The sequence below is a fragment of the Lissotriton helveticus genome, chromosome 9, assembly GCF_964261635.1.
Source record: "Lissotriton helveticus chromosome 9, aLisHel1.1, whole genome shotgun sequence".
Taxonomy (NCBI): domain Eukaryota; kingdom Metazoa; phylum Chordata; class Amphibia; order Caudata; family Salamandridae; genus Lissotriton; species Lissotriton helveticus.
The window spans coordinates 919,122,632-919,144,996 of NC_136070.1; the positions used below are offsets into that span (position 1 = coordinate 919,122,632).

Consider the following 22,365-nt stretch of genomic DNA (forward strand, 5'->3'; position numbering starts at 1 on the left):
CTTTTTTTCCACAAGATGAACAATTTCTGAATAGAGCTGGCATTTTGACAGAAAAAGATGACAAGTTTCTGTCAGAAAAAGAAGGTAAAACTTCTTCCAGCACAGTAGAAATGCTAAACAGCAAGAAAAATAACAATTTCTGACTAAAAAGTCAAAAAAGTGTCGAGCTCAAGCTCCAGGATCCTCACAGAAGGAGCCGGAAAAAAGAACTGACCTAACTGCCACCTGTGGTGCATGCTGGGAGCATAGGGCTCTCTGAGATTCTTAAAGGCAAAGTGCCTAGATTCTTGTAAATCTTAAAGGCAAGGTGCCAGTTGTCTTTTCTGTCTCAGGAAAGTAATTCCTATGCAGCCTATGGGCCAAACTGCCTTCAATTACTTGTGGTTTTTTCCTTGTTCTGGAAAATAAAGAGATTCTTGTATGAAGCCATTTGGGTGTATGGTCTCTATTACAAGTTGTCTTAAGTAATTTATTACTATACAAGTATTGCTGAGTTTTTTTCTGGCTGTTTGTCCCTTTTTTAGCTTGGCTTTTATGGGGCTGCATAGTTACATATATGTTGGTCTTCATACATATTTGAGTGTATGTATAAACTTTAGTGTCTTGACATACACCTTTATATGTATGAACATATATGTTTATTTTTATATGTATATATATATATATATATATATATATATATATATATATATATATATATTTGTGGCATATACCTGGACCGCCACCGAATCCCCAGAAGCGGCGTCTCTGTTGTCGACTGACAATCCATTACATATGGACAGACGAGGTCACGAATACCGGCGTCTCCAGACGCGCTGTACATGGGGACCAAGCGGCTGGAAGTGAGGGCTTTGGATGGCGTTTGTGGTCCAGCACAGTACAGGAGTCCTACTCCAATCGCATTGCCAATCAGCCACTTACTAGAAGCAATTGAAAACAAGAGCTGACGGAGACACTCATCGCAAAAACGAACAAACTACATGCTGGATGTTGCAGTCTTCTCAAAGGTGAACACTGAGCAGCGCGAGTGTCCTTGAGTGTGATGCGGCTGGGGCGTGGCCTACACTACTTCAGGGGGTTGGGCCAACCTTCAAAAGAGAAACCTACGGACTTCCTGTACCTGAGGCATCTGAAGAAGCAAATCGCCAAAACGCGTCATGCCAAACTAAATAAATGCTGTTTACAAGCCCCGCCGTGTTCCCTCATCTCTTTTACGGAAGCAGATATTTTTGGATATATATATATATATTAACGCTCCACAGTCAATGGATGACAAAACTAGCACTCCCAGTAGGTTAAACCGATCACGGTTTTATTGCACACAAAGAAATACAAACAAACGCGTTTCAGCCCTTGCCTTCGTCAGTGTCAGCTGGCGACGGTAAGGCGGAAGTTAATAAAGGCAGATCGACAAAAACATTAATAATAAAAAGCGGACTGATGTCCAAATCATGAACGCCATCTTGTAATGGCTAAATTAACTCAAACAACATAAAGTGTAATTAAGGCAATACGGATTCCTGTTGGAAAGAATTGCATATGATATTAAATATGGCAATTTATACAGAGGAATATCTTTATCTGTTAGTCTTCCGCCCTGAATGGTCAATCATTTCAAGACAATTAATTCCATATCTTATAAATCAATATTAAAACAAATCTAACATTTTCCGAATTCGCCTGAATTATTTTCTCATGTAGAACTCGGTTTGGGGAAGATCTTAATGTGTTGACACATATAACAAAATATATATTTAATAAAGCCCTGAATGGGCTTACGGTGCGAATTCAGTTCTTCATAATTCATTTCTGACTCACTGTGCCTTCTAAAATAGAGGTGTATTTCTATAACGTGTGTCTGTCAATCCCCCACCCGTTACCACACTGGTTTCTATAGTATGTTGTTAAGGTACTCAGGCTTTGACACGGCTCTTACCTACATTCTTAAAGTCATAATTACAGATGTGATATCAGTTCTTCCCCCGAATTCAAACCCCCAGGTGTCTTGATTTGTAATTCGATAATGTACCTTGATTCCAAACGTCTTAACCTGTGTTTGTAATCTCCACCTCTCAAATCCTGTGGGATACAGTCTAGGCTAAAGAAGCTAAGCAGGGTTCGATCGCTATTGTGATGTGTGGCAAAATGCCGGGCCATCGGGTAGTTCTCATCCTTATTAGCGATGGCCCGCTGATGTTCTAATATTCTTAGCTTCACTGCTTTCATAGTGCTCCCTACGTAACAAAGTCCGCAGGTACACTTCAGGCAGTACACTACATGGGTGGTGGAACATGTTATAAATTTTGGGATTCTGATCTTAGCCTCCTTATGTGGTACCTGATATGAGAGCACCCTCTAACTAGTGCAGCAGGCCTTGCATTTTCCGCATGGATATGAACCATGCATAGAGTGTAATTCATGCTTTTGTCAGCCGCTTCATCAAAGTCATTATCCAGGGAGCTATTGCGTTTTATTCGCAACAATTCCCCATAGGGGATACTCTTTACGAGGGTTATATATATATATATTGTTATAAGCTCCGGGGTCCCGCACATGGGCGGGGATAATTCACTGCTTATGACTTTGATGAGTATACCCCTGGAAGAGAACTAGGATTACAGGTAAGTAACTTATCCTTTCTGACCAGTCTATACCCTGTGTGCACTCAACTCTGCCAGTGCACCTCAATCTTGACCAGTCTGTACCCTGTGTGCACTCAACTCTGCCAGTGCACCTCATTAGTAACCTATACATGTTGTGTGAATTAATAGTAATGCCAGCACACCTCAGTCTTGACAGACAGGTACGCTATAAGCGCAACTCTGAAAGCTCATCCCTGTCCCGACTAAACATAATCTGTGCACACAAAGCTCTGTCGCTGCACCTCAACACACTTAAGATATACAAACACAGCTTTCCCAATACTCTTGAGTCCTGACTTGTAGTTGCTATTTGCACACATGGTTCTCCCCTTGTAGGAGCAGGCACCTCTTGGGTCCTGAGAGTTAATTGGAGCCTCAAGGAATTGATTGTGAACAGGAGCCTTCAAGAGATGAGTGTTAGCAGGAACCTCAAGGAAATGAGGAGTACCAGGCAGGGCCATTTTAACAGCATTAAAGGCCCCCGGGCAAAGCAGTGCACTGGACCCCGCCTACACAACCACTCACAGGAATAAAAATGTTTAAAGGAAAATAAGTGTTTAATTCTGGTCTTCATGGGGCACCTATGATCTTGGGGCCCCCGGACACCTGCCCAGCATGCCCATGCATTAAGACAGCACTGGTACCAGGAGCCTCAAGGAAATGAGGGTGAACAGGATCCTCTGAGAATTGAAGTGAGCAAGAGACACCCTGGTATAGGGTGAGCGGAAGCCTCTAGGAACTGAAGTGAGACCAAGCCTCAAGGATCTGAGGGTGAATAGAAGTGTCAGGGGACTGAGGGTGTATAGGGGCCTCAGAATCCTGAGGGCATCAAGAGCCTTGGAAAAGTGCGGTCGACCAAGAGCCTTGAAGCCCTGATGGTACGCCAGAGCCTCAGGGACATAAATTGGGCCTGATCCCTGCCCTGAACCTAAGAGCGAGTGGGAACCTGTAGGACTTGGGTGTGAATAGGAGGCTCAGAGTGAGCACATCCCAGAGGTCCTTAGTGGTGAGTAAGGGTCTTGAGACCCGAGGGTGTGCACGATCCTCTGCAGGCTGTTGGTCAGTGAGGATCACTAGAGGATGAGCAAGAGAGTTTGGGCCGGATAATGGGCAGAGCATCCAGGGATCTGAGATTTTTCTCAGGTTAAGGGACCTATGAGTGAGCAGGAGATGCCGGGCATGCGTGTGAAAAGGATATTTAAAGACTTCAATACGAGCATCAGGAGACTTCCAAGTAGTCATAACAGTGTTTGCAAACTTGGTCAATTACTGGCCTCAGAATTAACTTGTGATACTAACAAAGCAATGCTTCATAAACAGTCATGAACTGCCAATTTGTACCACTTTTTTGAAAGCTGTGACCTATTTCTGGCCCTAATCTGACCCTGGCTCGTACTGAGCAGTTGCGGTACAGGCAAAGGGCACAAAGGTGCCCATAGCGGGGAGTAGACATATTATACATACATATTTGGCATGTTCTTTTTCCTGGATCCTGTTTTTGAGATGCTTCTGATGGATGTACGTTGTTACAATGCATGCTTTTACCACGCATGCTGTAACAACGCAAGTTTTACAACGCAAGCCTTTACAAGGCATTGCTTTGGGGGGTGCTGGATAGTGAATAGTTTAATTTACTATTCCAACTCCAGTCCCCGTGGATAGTAGGGAAGGTGTTGGATAGTAAATTAAAACTATTCCCTATCCTAGAGCGCCTCCCAGTGCAATGCATTGTAATGGTTTTCGTTGTAAAACCTGCGTTGTAAAAGCACTGCGTGGTAAAAGTTGCGTGGTAAAGGATGTTTCCCCTTCTGATGGTAATATAGAGGGTAGATATCTCCAATTGCTTCTGGAGACATATCTTAGGGCTGTCTTTGGCCTAGAGGCTTCCAACAGCTTTCTGGTGGTGGTTTTGCGACAGAAACCTGTGGTGTGTGCCCTTTAATGAAACTTTATTTAATTGACTTCTTCTTTTTTAGCACATAGTGCACTAGGAACAGGAAACAGAGGGCTATGAAGAGAAAGAGCTTTGCCTTTTCCTTGCGTAATATCTAGAATTTCACAGAAAATGGTTTTCCAGTCTCTGAATTCGTATTTACCACGAGGAGGCACACTGTATCCAAAAGTCCAACAGTGCCATATATTCTGCTTCCCAAGGATCGTGACTCCGATAAAAAAAGTCAAAAACACGTAACACAATACTCAAAACCTGTTTTGAAAGGCATGAAGAACGGGGACAGTTAATACATTCCTATAAAAGATTCAAAGCAACCTGTTCTCAAGAAAAATACATTTCCCATCCCCAGAAAATCCTGGTCCCCATTCACTCCACAGATGGAGAAATGCACAGCACAGACTGGAGGCTGCTTTGTGGGATGTCTGGGTGTGGGTCACATATTCCCAAGATCCTAAACTTTATGTTTCTAAGGAATCCGTGAGGTTGAGTTTAGTGTCTATCTATGTGAGATTTGTTCCTTCCTGACACACTGCCTCGATCCCCTTCTGTCAAAGTCCTTGGCTTGCTCTAGAACCTCGACAGGCAGCTGTAGCCGGTCATGTCAAACACATCTAGTGCCATGGCTCAGGGATTTTAATACAAAAAAACGGTGTCACCTCCCCTTCAATACAGCAAAATTCTCGAGCAAAGCCCTATATAAAATGCAAAATTGACTAGTGCAATAGCGTCGTAATCTGACTACTTCTCTACTCTTTTATTGTCTTTGTATATATACTTTGCCACAAAACCCTATTAACATACAAATCACTGACAGAATATCTAAAGTCAGAATGTCGACCTACAGAAATGTAGACGCAAGAATATCGAAGTCAAGAATATCGACATCTTATCAACATTTTGGTTAGTGCAAAAATATTGAGAGAAAAAAATATCGATGTCAAAAATATCGTTGTTAGAAATACCGTTTTTTATTTAAGTTAAAAAGAATAATGTAAAATAAAGTCATTAATACATATAATTAAAATAAACATAGTTACAAATATTTTTAAATTATAAGTAATATATATATAATGTAAAAATAAATTTAACATATACATATAATATATAATATATATACTTATTAATATGTTCGAATCATTATTTTAATAACTTATGCATTGTTAAAAAATTTCTTATAAATTATAGCTACATCTATACACATGAAACCATAATATAAATAAAAATAAAATAAATATATATGACATTAAAAAAAGAAAAATTATTTTTAATCCTTTTTAAATTAATTATATATCAATCAAACAATCAATGCATTTATATAGCGCACTACTCACCCGGAGGGTCTCAAGGCGCTGGGGGGAGGGGGTCCGCTACTGCTCGAACAGCCAGGTCTTGAGCTGCTTCCTGAAGGCGAGGTGGTCCTGGGTCAGGCGGAGGTGGGTAGGAAGGGAGTTCCAAGTCTTGGCGGCCAGGTAGGAGAAGGACCTTCCTCCTGTGGTGGCTCTTCGGATGCGGGGGACGGCGGCGAGGGCGTGGCTGGTCGATCGAAGCTGGCGTTTGGGAGCGTAGAAGTTGAGGCGGCTGTTGAGGTATCCTGGTCCTTGGTTGTGTAGGGCTTTGTGTGCGTGGGTGAGGAGCCGGAAGGTGATTCTCTTGTTGACCGGAAGCCAGTGCAGGTCTCTCAGGTGTCCGGAGATGTGGCTGCGGCGGGGGATGTCCAGGATGAGTCGTGCTGAGGTGTTCTGGATCCGCTGGAGTCTCTTCTGGAGTTTGGCGGTGGTTCTGGCGTAGAGGGAGTTGCCATAGTCCAGACGGCTGGTGACGAGGGCCTGGGTGACCGTCTTCCTGGTCTCGGTGGGGATCCATCGGAAGATCTTACGTAGCATGCGCAGGATGTTGAAGCACGACGAGGAGACGGCGTTAACTTGTCTGGTCATGGAGAGGGAGGAGTCCAGTATGAAGCCCAGGTTGCGTGCGTGGTCTGTTGGTTTGGGTGCGCTGCCCAGGGCGGGGGGCCACCAGGAGTTGTGCCAGGCGGAGGGTGAGGATCCCAGGATGAGGACTTCCGTCTTGTCCGAGTTCAGTTTCAGGCGGCTGTTCGACATCCATGTGGCTACGTCTGTCATCCCTTCGTGCAGGTTGGCTCTGGCGGTGGCGGGGTCGTTAGTGAGGGAGAGGATCAGCTGGGTGTCGTCGGCGTAGGAGATGATGTTCAGGTTGTGCTGGCGTGCGATGGCTGCGAGGGGGCTCATGTATACGTTGAAGAGTGTTGGGCTGAGCGAGGAGCCTTGAGGAACGCCGCAGATGACTTCGGTGGCCTCCGATCTGAACGGGGGGAGGCGGACTCTCTGTGTCCTTCCGGCGAGGAAGGAGGTGATCCACTCCAGTGCCTTCTCCTGGATTCCGATGTTGCTGAGGCGCTGTACTAGGGTACGGTGGCAGACAGTGTCGAAGGCCGCGGAGAGGTCCAGGAGGATGAGGGCCGCTGTTTCTCCGTTGTCAAGCAGGGCTCGGATGTCATCAGTAGCTGCGATCAGGGCGGTCTCGGTGCTGTGGTTGGCCCGGAAGCCAGACTGCGAGAGGTCGAGGGAGCCGTTCGTCTCGAGGAAGGCGGCCAGTTGCTTGTTGACGGTCTTCTCAATGACTTTTGCCGGAAACGGGAGCAGCGAGATGGGGCGGTAGTTCTTGAGGTCGGTTGGGTCTGCTGATGGTTTCTTGAGTAGAGCGCTGAGTTCGGCGTGCTTCCAGCTCTCCGGGAAGGTGGCGATGTCGAAGGAGGTGTTGATGATGTCCCGCAGGTGGGGTGCGATGACAGCGTCGGCCTTGTTGAAGACGTGGTGAGGGCAGGGGTCTGTCGGAGATCCGGAGTGGATGGAGTTCATCGTGCGGATGGTGTCTTCGGTGCTGATCGGGGTCCAGGCGCGGAGGGTGGTGGTGGGGGGCGGTGGTTCGGTCGTGGAGTGCGTTGGTTGAGTGCTGAAGCTGTTGTGTATGTCCGCGATCTTGTTGTGGAAGTAGGAGGCGAGGGAGTTGCAGAGATCTTGCGACGGGGTGATGTCGTTGTTTCCGGCGTTGGGGTTGGAGAGCTCTTTCACGATGTTGAAGAGTTCCTTGCTGTTGTGTGCGTTGTTGTCCAGTCGTTCCTTGAATGCGGTTTTCTTGGTGGCGTGGATCAGCTGGTGGTGTTTTCAGGTGGCGAGCTTGAGGGCAGTCATGTTGTCCGGTGTTGGGTCTCTGCGCCAGGTTTTCTCAAGTGCTCTGCAGTTCTTCTTGGAGCTCTTGAGTTCGTCGTTAAACCATGGGGCTTTCTTGCTGCCGGGTCTGCTCGGCGGGGTCTTCAGCGGGGCGAGGTCGTCTGCGCAGTCGCTGATCCATTTCGTGAGGTTGGTGGCTGCTTGGCTGGGGTTGGTTGTGCTGGTGGGAGGGTTCTTGCTCAGGGAAGTAGCGAGCTGGTCTGTAGTGATCTTGTTCCAGCTTCTGCGGGGAGCCTGTTGCTGGTGATGGTGGAGCGTGGTCCTTCTGAAGCTGAAGTGGACGCAGCTGTGGTCCGTCCAGTGGAGTCCCGTGGCGTGGCTGAAGGCGATGTCCTTGCTGGAAGAGAAGATCGGGTCGAGTGTGTGTCCGGTGTAGTGGGTGGGGGTGGTCACCAGTTGCTTGAGTCCGAGGTTGGCGAGGTTGTCCAGCAGGGTGGTGGTGTTGCGGTCGTTGTTGTTCTCCAGGTGGAAGTTGAGGTCCCCGAGGAGGATGTAGTCGGCGGAGGGGAGGGCGTGTGGGCTGATGAAGTCGGCGATGTCCTCGCTGAATTGTGTGCGTGGTCCCGGGGGTCTGTAGATGAGGGTGCCTCTGAGGGTGGTCTTGGGGTTGGCGTGGATCTGGAAGTGCAGGTGTTCGGCGGGTGCGAGGGTGTCGTCGGTATTGGTCGTGATGCGGATGGTGTTCCTGTGGATGATGGCGATGCCTCCTCCTGTCTGGTTGACGCGGTCTCTCCGGATGATCTTGTAGCCTTCTGGGATGGCGATGGCGATGTCGGGCGCTGAGGAGGCGTTCATCCAGGTTTCCGTGATGAAGGCGACGTCTGGGTCTGTGGTGTCGAGCAGGTTCCATAGCTCGACGGCGTGTCTGTGGACGGAGCGGGTGTTGAGCAGGATGCACTTCAGGTGGGTGCTGCTGGTGTTCGGCTTGGTGGGTGCTGGTGTGGTGTGGGTCCGGTTGCAGGTGAACTTGCAGGAGTGTCAGCTGAAGGGTCCGTGGGTGCGTCTCGGTGTGGCTCGGTAGCAACCCGGGGTTCGGCCGGTGTTGAGTGCGTTGAGTTCGGTGGCGTCGTAGGTCCGTTGGGTCGGCTTCCGACGGTGGGGGCCAGGGGTCCTGGCACTGGGCGCGGTCCAGGCGCGGACGGGCGCAGACGGGCTTACCTTTGGTGCACCTTCGGCGCTCAATCGGTGCTCCTGCTGCGCACGTCCGCTGCGCGGTCGCTCTGGAGGCGTCATAAGAAGGGAGCCGGGAGGGAGGGTCAGCTGGGAGGCGGGGAGCGCGTGGGCCAATCGGCAAGCGGGGGGGCGAGGTCGCGGCTGGAACGGCGGGAAAAAACGGCGGGCTTGGTGGGCGGCCCTGCGGCGGCTGGGGCGCCGGATCGGCGTCTGGCAGGCAGCAGGTAGAGGTAGGCAGGCAGAGCAGGCGGGGAGCGTGGGGGCGACCAGGCCGCCATTAACTAAAATAATAAAAGAAATATTAGATAGCGGAGTAAATAAAATTACTAGTCCAACTCCAAACAGTGCAACAGTAGGGAAAGTGTTGGATAGAGTAGGGGTGAAAATTAGAATTCCCACTTCAGTAATTGCAACAGTAGGAAAAGTGTTGGATAGCGTAACGCTAAAAATTATTATTCCAACTCCAAACAGTGGAACAGTAGGGAAAGTGTTGGATAGCGTAGGGGTAAATATTACTATTCCCACTCCAATGAGTGCAACAGTAGGGAAAGTGTTGGACAGCGTACGGGTAAAAATTACTATTCCCACTCCAGGGACTGCAATAGTAGGGAAGGTGTTGGATAGCATAGGGTTTAAAATTACTATTCACACTCCGGGTAGTGCAACAGTAGGGAAAGTATTGGATAGCGTAGGTGTAAAAATTGCTATTCACACTCCAGTGAGTGCAACAGTAGGGAAAGTGTTGGATAGTGTAATGGTAAAAAATACTATTCCCACTTCAGTAAGTGCAACAGTAGGGAAAGTGTTGGATAGTGTAGGGGTTAAAATTATTATTCCAACTCCAGTGAGTGTAACAGTGTGGAAAATGTAGGATAGCGTAGGGGTTAAATGAACATACTTATTAATGAATTATTTTTTGTAAAATAAAAAACATATTAATAACTAATTAAAAAAATTATAATAAAGACCAATAAAATGTAATTAATATTTACTTAAATAACATTAAATTACTTCCCAACCTATTCCCCAGAAACACACAACACGCTACACATAAAAAAGAACACAATTAATTTAATCATCAATTAATAAAAATTAATTACATTTACAATAAATTAACAGTAACAATAAATAAAAAATAATAATATATTAATTATAATTAATATAATTATACATTAATCAATTAGTAAAAATTAATTACCAATTAATAATCAATTAACAATACATTAATAACCAATAACAACAAATAAAAAAGTCATTAATTAATTAAATTACTTCCCACCCTATTCCCCTATAAGCCCACAACCAGCTACACATAAACATTAAATAATTAATGTAACTATCAATTAATCAATTAATAAGAATTACTTACCAATTAATAATTGATCAACAATACATTAATTAACAATAACAATAATTAAAAAAATAAATTAATTATAATTAATATAAATATAAATTAATCATTTAATAAAAATGTATTACCAATTATTAATTAACAATACATTAATAATGAATAACAAAAAATAAAAACATATGAATTAATTAATTATAATTAAATTACTTCCTACCCTATTCCCCTACAAACCCACAACCCGCTCTGATACTAAAATGCAAAATTTACTTACATTTTTAAACTAATTTCTAAACATTTAATACACATATTTAAAAATAGTAAAAATACATTACAAAAAGTGTTAAACATACATATAAAATACATACTAAAATATATAACACTAATACAAATATTGATATTATTAACAATGATATTTTTGCTAACGATATTACTTACTTCAATATTACTTACTTAGATATTACTTACTTCAATATAAAAAAAACTATGTCATTTACCTTACGGTCGATATTCTGGTCACCGATATTCTTGATATCGTTATTCTGTCCCTACGATATTAAAAAAATCGATATTAGTGTAGGTCGAAATAAAAAAATCTATATTTTGACTACGCACCTTAACATACCTCTCCCAAACCGCTACTCACCAGGTGCCCACATGCAATGGATGCTCAGCCAACCAAAACCTCATTGCCACCCTAAAACCACCCTGTGCCATTTACAGGTTATGGTCTTTCAACTTGTTGGACACATCCACTCTCAGCTAACATGAGAGCTTCCATCTTGCTCTACAGGTTTAAGACTGCCCTCAGTGGGCCCCTTGCCCATCTTGAAATTATATATGTTTGATGGTCCTTCTCCAACCAGCTACACCCCAAACACACACCAACCCCTGCCCCCGCAAACCACCCTCTCTGCCTTTCCATGAAGTTATTTAATGTATTAATGAAAGCACATCATTTAATGAACATTACCCCCCAAAATACTGGTTTTCCTTGTTGCTTGCCTCCCTTACAAATTATTTTTTTCTTCTGCGGAGGGCGGTTTCCCGAGAAGATTTTTACAGTTCAAGTAATACTACATATACATAATGTGATTAAATGTATAATTTGCAGTACACGCCCTTAAGTACGATTGGATTTTACTATGTAAGGAGGCTCTTGTAGAAATTCTCTTGTTCTTTAATAAATACAATTACATGATTTGGGAGGGAGGATTGGGATTGGTTAGTGTTCCTGTTGTGTGGGAGAATTGGCAGTTGGGTTGGATTAGTGAGTGGCAATAAAGTTAGAAGACAAACATAATTCTGGGCTGAAAAAAGATTGCAAACTTGGTGTTTTGCCAGAGCCAGTGAGTTGGTCTTGTACTAGTGAAGTGGTTAGTTTAGATTGAATTGCATAATGGGAATCACTCATGTCAACTAAATTCCCAATTCCACCATTCTTGTTGCAGTCACCTTCTGGACAAACCCTCAATTCCATGTAGACCTGTTAGAGGTGGATGGCGACAAGGAGCCAGGCTGCACCATGCTGGTCTCCCTCACGCAGCGAGACCGACGTCAGGAGAAGAGGCAAGGCATGCAATACATATCCATCGGCTTTGAGATTTTTCAGGTAAGGATCCGACATACCTTCTAGCGGTAGACTTAGGGAGGACAGATTCTCACCAGGGCATAGAACTAAAAATACAAAGGTACAAGGTTTGCTACATGCATTGGTAATATCCAGAAATACTTAAGCAAAAATGTTGCGAGCGACCAAGGCTGGATCTAGAATATATTGAGTCCAGTACCATTTCCTCATTTTAGATCCAGGTCCTGGAAGCGTCTAATCGAAGGTATCAGAGTGGGACTTTGCTATCTAATTGGTCAATCCTCACCAGCAAACAATCTTCTGCAGTCTCATGTGCTTAGAAGAGCCCCCAACCTGAGAAGGGGATCTCAGAACACCTTGAGTATGGTTTCTGTAGTTTTTTTTATATCTTTGGGACAAATACTTTTATTGGGGGCCTTTGGACCGTCTGCAGATGTCTTGTGGTGTACTTTTTTCTACTGTTACCATATAATTTTGGAAAGTACTACTACTGAAAATCTACAATCATTTTCGGATCATTTCTTCTCAGAGCTTTCTGTGATCTGTTTATGTAATATATTTTCTTGTTCACAGTTGTGGCTTTTTTCAGCATGATCAGGCTTTTTTGCACTGCGGTTGTTTTTTCTCAATTCTTCATGTTTTGTTTGTTAAACACTGTTATATCTGCTCAGCGACTGAACCAAAGGATCTGCCTTAGTTTCCTTTTTAATAAATGTCACCATTAGAGCAAGTGCTCTATGGAAAGTACTGCCATTAGTGGACTCTGGCTTTGGAAGACTGAAAATCCGGGCACAGTCCCTCTATAAGTGATTTATCCTCTTTAGTCTTGTACATTTTGTGAGAAGGGACTAAACTGATATTTAACATTTTGGGATCCCTGTATGCGTCAATCTATTCATCTTTCTTTCTTTCAGTTGTGGTTTCTTCATCTACTATGAAAGAAGGGTCTAGGTTGCGTTTGTGTTTTGGGAAAGGGCTGAAAAAGCCATCGATCAGCCAGTTCAAAAGATTTATCAGTAACAAATAAGTTACTCATCTTTAGTAATGGCTTTCCTGTTAGAGAGTCCTCACACAGATTCCTCACTGGATTTCCCCAGGCATCAGACTGGATCTGGAAACCTTTTGCTAGCAATTCCCTTGCGTGTCTTCAGGTGGGGTCATGCCCCTCTGCGTTGTATCTGTCCCACCCCAGATGTTATGTGGGGGTCCCCAAGTGTCGGACTGGCCCATAAGGCAATCAAGGCAGTGCCTGATGTGCTGGGCTGGCAGATCAGTGTGCAGCTGGTTGTTAGCAGTTTGTGGGCCTGTTTTACGGCCAGGTGGGCCAGTTTTTATTATTACTTTATTTCTCTGATCTTTTCTAAAGCATTGCCTGCAGCAAAATAAGTAGCATTCAATATCCCTATCTTGCAAAATACCCATCCAGAATGTCTTCACAAGTTCAAAACTGGCCTGCTTTGTAAATGTGAGCAAAAAAAGAGGGGTTGTCCACAAGGGATTCATTATCTGTCCAATGCCCTCAATAATAGTTTCTTAATTACTATTGGAACCAATTCAAAGCTTTATCTTTGACTTTAGCAAGATGTATCTCACAAACTACATTCAAACAACTGCAGGTATGGTTTCCATTTACGTTTTATTATAAACAAGTGTCAATCTTTAACACATACCTCAAATATTCTGTTCTAATCAAAATCATTACATAACATACAAATATACAAACTGTATTTTAACTATTACAGGAATTTATACACTCTTTCCTCATATGTTTTTGAATAACATTAACACCCCACGTATTTTTGTGTACGCTTTAGGTCTGTTTACCAGGTAGCCCACATATGTATACAGTTAACAGCCTATCTAATTTCCCTATTTGCTTTGACACTTAGGGCCTGATTACAATGTCGGGGAGTCCGACACCGACAGCTCGTCGGTGGCAGACTCACCGACATCGGCTCTTGCGGTCCGCCCACCGCATTATGATGTGGTGGGTGGAGGCCTCTGGCGGAGGGACTGTCCACTGCACTTCCGGCGGGCTCAAGGAGCCCGATGGTGTGTCGGAGGGTCAGTAATCCCTACAATAAGGGTGGTGCCTGCTTCGGCACAGCCCTAGGGATTACAATGTCCATTTCTGCCTGCCCTTTCATAGCCGTTCACCCGTCTTGAAAAGGCAAGCAGAAAGTGACTTTGGGGGCCCCTACAGGGCCCCCTTCCCACTGGCCCTCTGCTATAGGGCCTGGCCGGCACCTATGGCGCCCCCTAAATATCCCTTCACTATGTGGCAGGCCAAGCATGGTGCCTGCCACATAGTGCAGGGATGTTTTAAATGTGTTTATTTTCTAATGGGGCGTATGCTGCAGCCCGCAGCACACGCTGCAATTCAAAATATACACTTTGTGACCTTGAAGGCAGTCGCATTATAATGCGGGCAGCGGGATGGCGACTTCTAGTCGGTCGGTCCTCCTTTAGTCCAACCGGCATCGTAATCAGGCCCCAAGATAGGTGTTTTTGGGTGACTATTCCTTTTTATTTCTTGTGGGCTCCTCATTATAGAAAAGTCAACGCGTTTCGGCCGGTGCGATTTCTGGCCTCCTCAGGACTATGCAAGGCGAGTCTAACCTTCAAAACAGAACATAAAATAGTATTTTCTTTTAATATATGTATCAGTAGACATGAATGTGATAGTTCAAATATACAGGTGCCCTACAACTCAAAACCCATTTTCTTTTCAACTTTCCTTTAAAATATCACCATTATGTGTTTTAAGATCTATGGCCCCAAACCGTTATCTTCTACATTCTGGACTTAAATACCCATGTGGGACTTTTCTTTGTGACTCCTGTCAAACAGCGAGAAGACATTGGTGGTAACATGCATTTCATACATAAGTGGTGGTAGGTGGATAGCCATTTAATCTGGTGACTAATGTGCAGGCCTTCCTTGATTGGAACGTGTGGGACAGTGACTGCATGCTTCCCCTGTATATTGTGATGCCTAAAATCATGATACAGGGCTCTTATTGCCGGCATCCGTCTCGAGAGGGAGGAATAATCTAATACAGGTGCGAGAGGAAGCCCATGTCACACAAACTTGAGGGCCTCTCAAACATTTCATGCTCCCACCCGCCCAGTCTCGTCATTGAAATCCACCACCAGACAAAAAGTAGCGGGAATCTTATCACTGCTACCCACCTGAGTGGTATATCTATTAAACAAAAGGGAGAATGACATCACCTCTAACTCATGTCCACCATGATTGTCGCTGGGCCTCTAATAAGAAGGGAACATATCACTATCTGTAAATTCCACGCAAAAGGATCTGTCTGGAAAGGATCAAGTATATAAATCCACTGCAGTAGATATCTGATTATTTATCAGATGCTCCGATCCTTGTCTGATTACTTCTATGACCAATCACTAAGAGCCTCTCCCTGTTTTTAAGTCGAGCCTAGAGGCAGCACTCTTGCGCTGTTCCTTGAGGCATGCTGTATTCCTTCTATGGAGTTTGAACATACCCATCATACGTCCACAGCTTTTCATTGGTTGCTTGGGCTGTTTTTATAAATTCCATAGTTCTCCTTGGTAAGTAAAGTACATTTGTCCTGACTTGTGGCTGTTTTGTTCCCACCCTGGCGACTAGCCCTGCTACATGGATCCTTTTGAAATAGGCAATATATAGAGTCAGCGCACTACTTTTTCTTTTGCCTCTGCTTTCCTATTCATCGTCTGTGAGGCTTGAGGTGTATAAAAATGGCGCCCTGTTTACGTGGGTAGCACATATTTTATCTACGATTAACACAGAGTAAGTCAGCAAGGCCTCAGTAAACATAGGATGGGCCGTTAGCTAGGTACAGCCCAGCTCTTTTTCGACTGATCACGTGATGGAATGGGAGGTAGTCACTTCTGAGTCAAATTAAGCTTATAACCAGAAACAGGATACTAGTACACATCTATGCCCACGCCAGAAAAATACCAGAAAAATTAATAGGATTTTATGGAACCAGTAAGATTTTTACCACTGTCCCCCATCAGGGGGGAGGGAGGTGCATTTCTCTCATCAAGGGTTGAATAGTAATTTATTTTGTCTGAATTTTAACAGATACGAGATGCCTCCATTAAAAAACAGGGAGCCGATCTTAGTGATCGGTCCGAGACGTAATCAGTACAAAAATCGAAGCAAGGGACCCATGTCTGATTATACCCTGGCCACTTAGGGTGAACATAGAAACATAACAAGATGATGGATGGAGTGCTGAAACATTTCAAACACTCACTCCCAGTGACAGATCTGGATTAAAACCTTCATCCTTTTGCTCACCATGCCACCCCATTTCGGACCCTCCGGTATACAAATCAGTCTTGACCCTGCTCCCAAGAGAACAGTCCTGCCCAAAATGTCAGGCCAGGTCCTCCATGCACTGGAAACAAACATCCTGGGACCATCATTTGTTCTTTTTGCTTTTGTCATCCTAAGCGGGAAGGGTATGACCAGACGTGGGTCTTGTGCTCACTGTGCCACTGGATTCAAGCTAGCTTGGCTGATGAGGAGTGATACCCTGAAACCAGTCCCAGGATGCTTGTTTCGGGTCCAGGGAGGACCTGGCCTGGCAGTTCGGGCTGGACTGTTTCCATGGGGAGCAGGGTCAAGACTGATTTTCTTATGGCTGGGTCCAAACTGGGGTGGCATGGTGAGCATAAAAACATGTTGGATTAAACCCAGATCTTTCACTGAGGGTGAATGTATGATTTGTTCAGCATTCCATCCATCATTTGCCCTTTTTTCTCATTTTCCATGGCTGGATGTGGGGAGGCAATCTTGTAGATCATCAAAAAGATTGCCATCAACATTAGGATCCCCATAAGTGTTGTCAGTTGTCATCTTCATCCTCCTCATCATCTTGGTAAGGAGTGTACATCTTTTCTTTTTGAGTTGGCATACTGGCATTGGCTCAGTGGTGGTAAATGTATGTCAGAATCTGATAAGGCTATCACCTCCACTTCCATCGTCAAGTCCAATGTCTGATCTCAAACTGGCAGTATTAGGATTTGCACCGGAACTGGAGTTGGAGGCGTGAGCTTGAGGGAGGGGTTGGTTTCGTATTGAGATCGAGTGGCACAGTGGGCGTTGAGGATGGATGCACAGGCGATAATGCAACTGGTGGCCACCTCGGAAACTTGGGGCCAAAGGCTCACCAAAGGGATCAAGTGTGGCACGAAAAATGGTGTCTAAGGCCTGTTTCAGTTCTCAAAGCTGTTGTGGTGTCACCAATGGCTTGGGAAAGTCGAAGGTATAAGGGTCAATGCTGGAATCAGATGAGAAGTGGGGGGACAACTCCACAGCCTAGACTTGCACGACTCTGAACGGTGGGGCTAGCGATAAGAGGGACACCCATGTTTTCGGCTTTTGGTCTTTTAATACCTACCTAAGATCTATGACTTTAATGACGACCAGTCACAGGAGCAGCCTTAGTAGCAGGAGTGCGTTGGTGCCCTGGACTGGACTCCATTTTCAACTTCTTGTGGAGTTCGACGACTGTGAGTTTAATTTCACGATCTCAGATGGATCTGAATGACATGGAGCAGCATGACTGTCTACATTCAGCGTAAAATAGCTTTTGATCACATAAGTTGATCGATGTATCCGTTTGTGTCACAAAAGAATAGAAAAACTAGAACTATAGGCCTTTAAAAGTGGAAAAGTAAGAGAAGGTTGATTTTTAAAGTGTTTGATTTGGTCAGAATACAGACAAAGATATGTTCTTTTATGATATGAAAAACTGAACATTAAAATGTTTGAAATGGAACATTTTGCCTGAGAAGGGGGATGCATAGTTGTATTCCCCAATTAAAATGCTTTCAGAGAAATAATTTGGGAGAGTCAACAAATGAAAAACACATTATTATTTTTTACTTTTATGATTTCAAATGGTGATTGAGGTGTTATTGCCACCACAGGGGCTAAGAAATCCAGGGGCCAAGGTGCATTGTCCACACTGTGCTTGGTGCATCTTTAAGTGTGTGCGATGGGAGCAGAGTGGGTGCTGTTTCTACTGCAGATTTAAACCTGTGCCAGGACTGGGAACAGTGTCTTAGCGGAATGCGAACCAGCTGTTTGAAGCCACCTGTTCACCTTTCACCGGAAGCCAAAACCTCACTTCCTTTCAAACACAGATGCCTGAGTGAGACCTGGAACACACTTCCGTCTGCAGTATGAAGCAGGAGCAATGGCAAAGGATTTCCCCATTTGCCTGGAGCCACAAAGCATACATCTGAGAGATCACACTCTTAAGATTGTGTTGGTGCACCTACAGTGCCAGCATAATCCCATTCTGTAATACCGAAGTGCTTCCGGGGTGCAAAAATCAAACGCATACTTCTGTTAAACTTTCAGGGCACTTACAGGTGAACTGTAAATAGTGACTTTTTTCTAAACTAAAATTACAAATAATTTGCTTATAATTTTATTTATTACACTGCCCCTTTTCGGACAGTTGATTGGACTGATACAACTTAAATGTCCTTTATTCAAGTAAAACACGAGGCCTCAATATGCTAACACCTGCTGACCTTAAAATAGCACGAGATCCTCTGCAAAACCAAGAAGAAACAGTTGTAAACCATGCAATTGTTTTCTATATAAACATTTTGATGGGTGTAAGCTATCAGAAGCAGTCTTTTAAACACGGTCTTCCTACCCAGTGTTGCAAGCAGTGGTGATATACAGAACACTTTTTAAAATAATGCTAACATGCTAGCCATTTTACAATTTCCTGAATCATACTTCAAATTAAAAACCTAAAACAGTTTAAAATGCAAAACATTATTTTAAAATCCTTGAAGTTATGAGAAGATAACATGAGTTAAGGATCCAAGGCATTCCCTCTGGAGGTTAACAGCAAGGGATTCTCAACTTTACAGGAGTGGCTTCTTCCAGAACTAGAGAAAACTGAGCCTGCACCTTCCACAGACCTTCTGACCCCTGTCATTGTCTCCGCCCCTCAAATCTGCTGAATCAAACCATAGCATAGTGCGAGCAAACCAATGCATGAAGCATAGCATAGACTTCAGTGTAAAATTCATACAAACCGGAAGTGTTTGCTATTTAGTAACCTGTGTGATTGTGAAAATAGTGCCTATAAATTGTGCACATAAATCAGTAAGTGAGGTTTATAAAACAGATTGTTTTGTATACAAAAGCATATAGTGTGCTTGGAAACCAATGTTTTAATCATCTGAACCAATTGTGCATGTCTACTAGCATTTTATGCATGCAAATCAGTATAGTAAAAATACAAGCCAGTAGGTTATGCATGAGAACCAGTACATTATGCATGCAAAAAAGCAAGTAGTGCTTTCGAACCAATTGGGAGTACATTTAAATCAATATTTTGCGCATACAAACCAGTACAATACAATAATCAAGCAATATATTTTGTATATTATATGAGCCATTCAATTATGTATGTCAAACAGTACAGTACACATGCACATCAATGTAAATAATTATGCAAGCCAGTAGGATATGCAAATGAACCAGTGCATCACACATGGAAACCACCATTTAACGATTTCAAACCAATATGTTGTACATTACAACCAATATATAACACATAGAAACAGTACATTACAAGAATGAACCAATAGAATATGTACCCGAACTCAGCAATTATGCATGTCTACTAGTACATGAAGAATGCAGGCAGCTTTTGACCAAACCAATAGATTGCATATTTCAATAAATATATATCACGACCACAAACCAGAAAATTAAAGGAGAGAGTGAACATAGTATATATATGGACCAGTACATTAACCATCTGCACCCATATGTTAGAATTGCTAAGCAATACAATATGACTGAGACTCTGTGTGCTTTCCATACAATGAGTACATTATGAGGCCAAACCGATATATTACGCATCTCAACCAATAGGTTACATGTCTGGGCCAATGTGTTATGCATGCACAGCAGTAGGGTATGCATGTGAAACATACTACGCATATTAGCCAACTGATTATAAGGGCAAACCAGTATAAATATATATATATATATATATATATATATATATATATATACATATATATATATATATATATATATATATATATATATATATATATATATATATATATATATATATATATATATTAAATCACCAGGTTCTGCAGGCGCTGAACGGCGCCATGACTCCTCCACTTAACGACAGCGGTTCGTGCTGGGTGGCGAGTCCTTAAATCAAAATCAGAATCCACACTCGATTCCTTTTGTCACAAGGCCAGTATGAAAAGCACGAACTCAAAATGCATCAAATGAGTTTATTAGGCGAAAGGCAACAAAGAAATAACTCGACGCGTTTCGGGAAACCTCCCTTGCTCACGATATATATATATATATATATATATATATATATATATATATATATATATATATATATATATATATATATATATATATATATATATATATATATATATATATATAATGTGTGTGTATTTATATATATATTATATATATATATATAAATATTTATAAAATGTGTGTGTGTATATATATAAATATTATATATATATATATATATATATATATATATATATATATATATATATATATATGTATATATATATATATATATATATATATATGTATATATATATATATATATATATATATTTTCTTTTGCTACACCGAACCGTCACCGCCGTCGCTCCAATCCACGTCCCGGGTGCTGGCGTCTTGCGGTGGTGAGCCGCGTATAATCGTCGAACACTCGATCCTTCCTGGAACAAAGTAGACGGCACTCCGAGCTTCAATACAAAAAGTAATTTAATGGCAGACCCCCCTGCCCCCAGAAAGACAGACGCGTTTCGCCGTGAAGGCTTCCTCAGTGTCAACAATACATTACAGAAACGCCATTTTATCTCCACCTCATTATCAACATGGATAGAGGACTAAGGTACTAAGGTGTTTTTGGCAGCCATCTTACAATGTTCATAGTACCAATACCAAATTAAATACATTTTGGGTAATAGATCAAGGAGTTTGACGTTTTTAAAGTGCTCGTGCAGTTAAAAACAGTATGGGTTCACCCATTTCAATCCGTTATACATTACATGACATTGCATAATACCGAATTTGTTTGGTTATATTCGCGTCTGTCTTTCTGGGGGCAGGGGGGTCTGCCATTAAATTACTTTTTGTATTGAAGCTCGGAGTGCCGTCTACTTTGTTCAAGGAAGGATCGAGTGTTCGACGATTATTCGCGGCTCACCACCGCAAGACGCCAGCACCCGGGACGTGGATTGGAGCGACGGCGGTGACGGTTCGGTGTAGCAAGCTAATGTGGCCGTCTGCCCCGAGGTCTGAAAAGAAATCCGAAGAGGTGTCCAGCATTTGGAACCGGGATTTACTATCTCACGGAGGAAACCTGCCTGCGACCCGCCGGATCTGTGAGGTTACGGTGAGCCGGCTGGCTGCCGTTGACATCCGGAGAGGGTAAGTGCTGCTCGCACGAGTACTCCAGATATATTAACTTGATTATCCAGACCTCTGTCCCGTTTGAGCTACTGTGGCAGACCCCCGCGAACTGCGTTATACCCCATTAACAGCTGAATCACATATACAGCGCGAAGTGAAAGTGCATCCTCTCCTCCCGCGATTATGTCAATCACAGCGGAAAGAGAGAGGGAAGCGGACAATGTTTTTAAGAGCCTGAATGTAATAACAAAGACATCAGAAGGCATAGTAACCCCGCATACACCTGTGAGCAATTTGCAAATATTATTCCAACAATTGGAGAAAACCCAAGAGCGAGAAATATGAAAGTGGTGGGAGGCCACGTCACTCCAACGCTACATAGACTGTAACAGAGTCCCTAGGGGTCTTCGTATTTTTACTATTCCGTCTTACGAAAATCCAGACCCTCAACTGTTAATAGATTGGGCAGCCTACATCGCAGACTCCTGTAAAGGAATGTTGTTAATGCTAGTCAAATATGCATGGAGTGATAGGGACAAAGCCCTCGCCGAGATCCAGAGACTGGAGGATATAATTGCTCAAGACAAAGACACCAAAACTATTGATGAGCTACGAATAACCATGCAGAAAAAACTAAAAGAATATGAAAACGGGATAAAGAAAAGAAAACAGACGAAGTTCCAAAGGGATGAGCAGGACTATTTAACTGGTCGGATACTCACCTTTGCGAAGAAATTCAATGCTACAAGAAAAAGACTTGCCCAGGGGGCCCAATCTGCAACTGCAACAGTGACATCAGAATCTGAGGTATCCACCTCGGAGGATGAATCTACTAGGAATAATGCAAGCGGGAGAAGAGATATGGGACCCATTACCACAGTTCCTTTTTTAGACGAATTTCGGGTCATGAAGGAAACTCGTCAACAACCACA

At 43.4% G+C, this 22,365-nt stretch overlaps 1 protein-coding gene across 2 annotated transcripts in view; it reads left to right on the forward strand.

Moving 5' to 3' along the window:
* The window catches only part of LOC144781997 (calpain-1 catalytic subunit-like), a 383,987-nt gene that overhangs the window by 228,227 nt on the left and 133,395 nt on the right, over positions 1-22,365 (forward strand). For both annotated transcript variants that reach the window (XM_078661096.1, XM_078661095.1), the window contains exon 10: positions 11,820-11,980. In XM_078661096.1, coding sequence (XP_078517222.1) covers positions 11,820-11,980 — 161 coding nt within the window. The remainder of the gene's footprint in view (positions 1-11,819; positions 11,981-22,365) is intronic.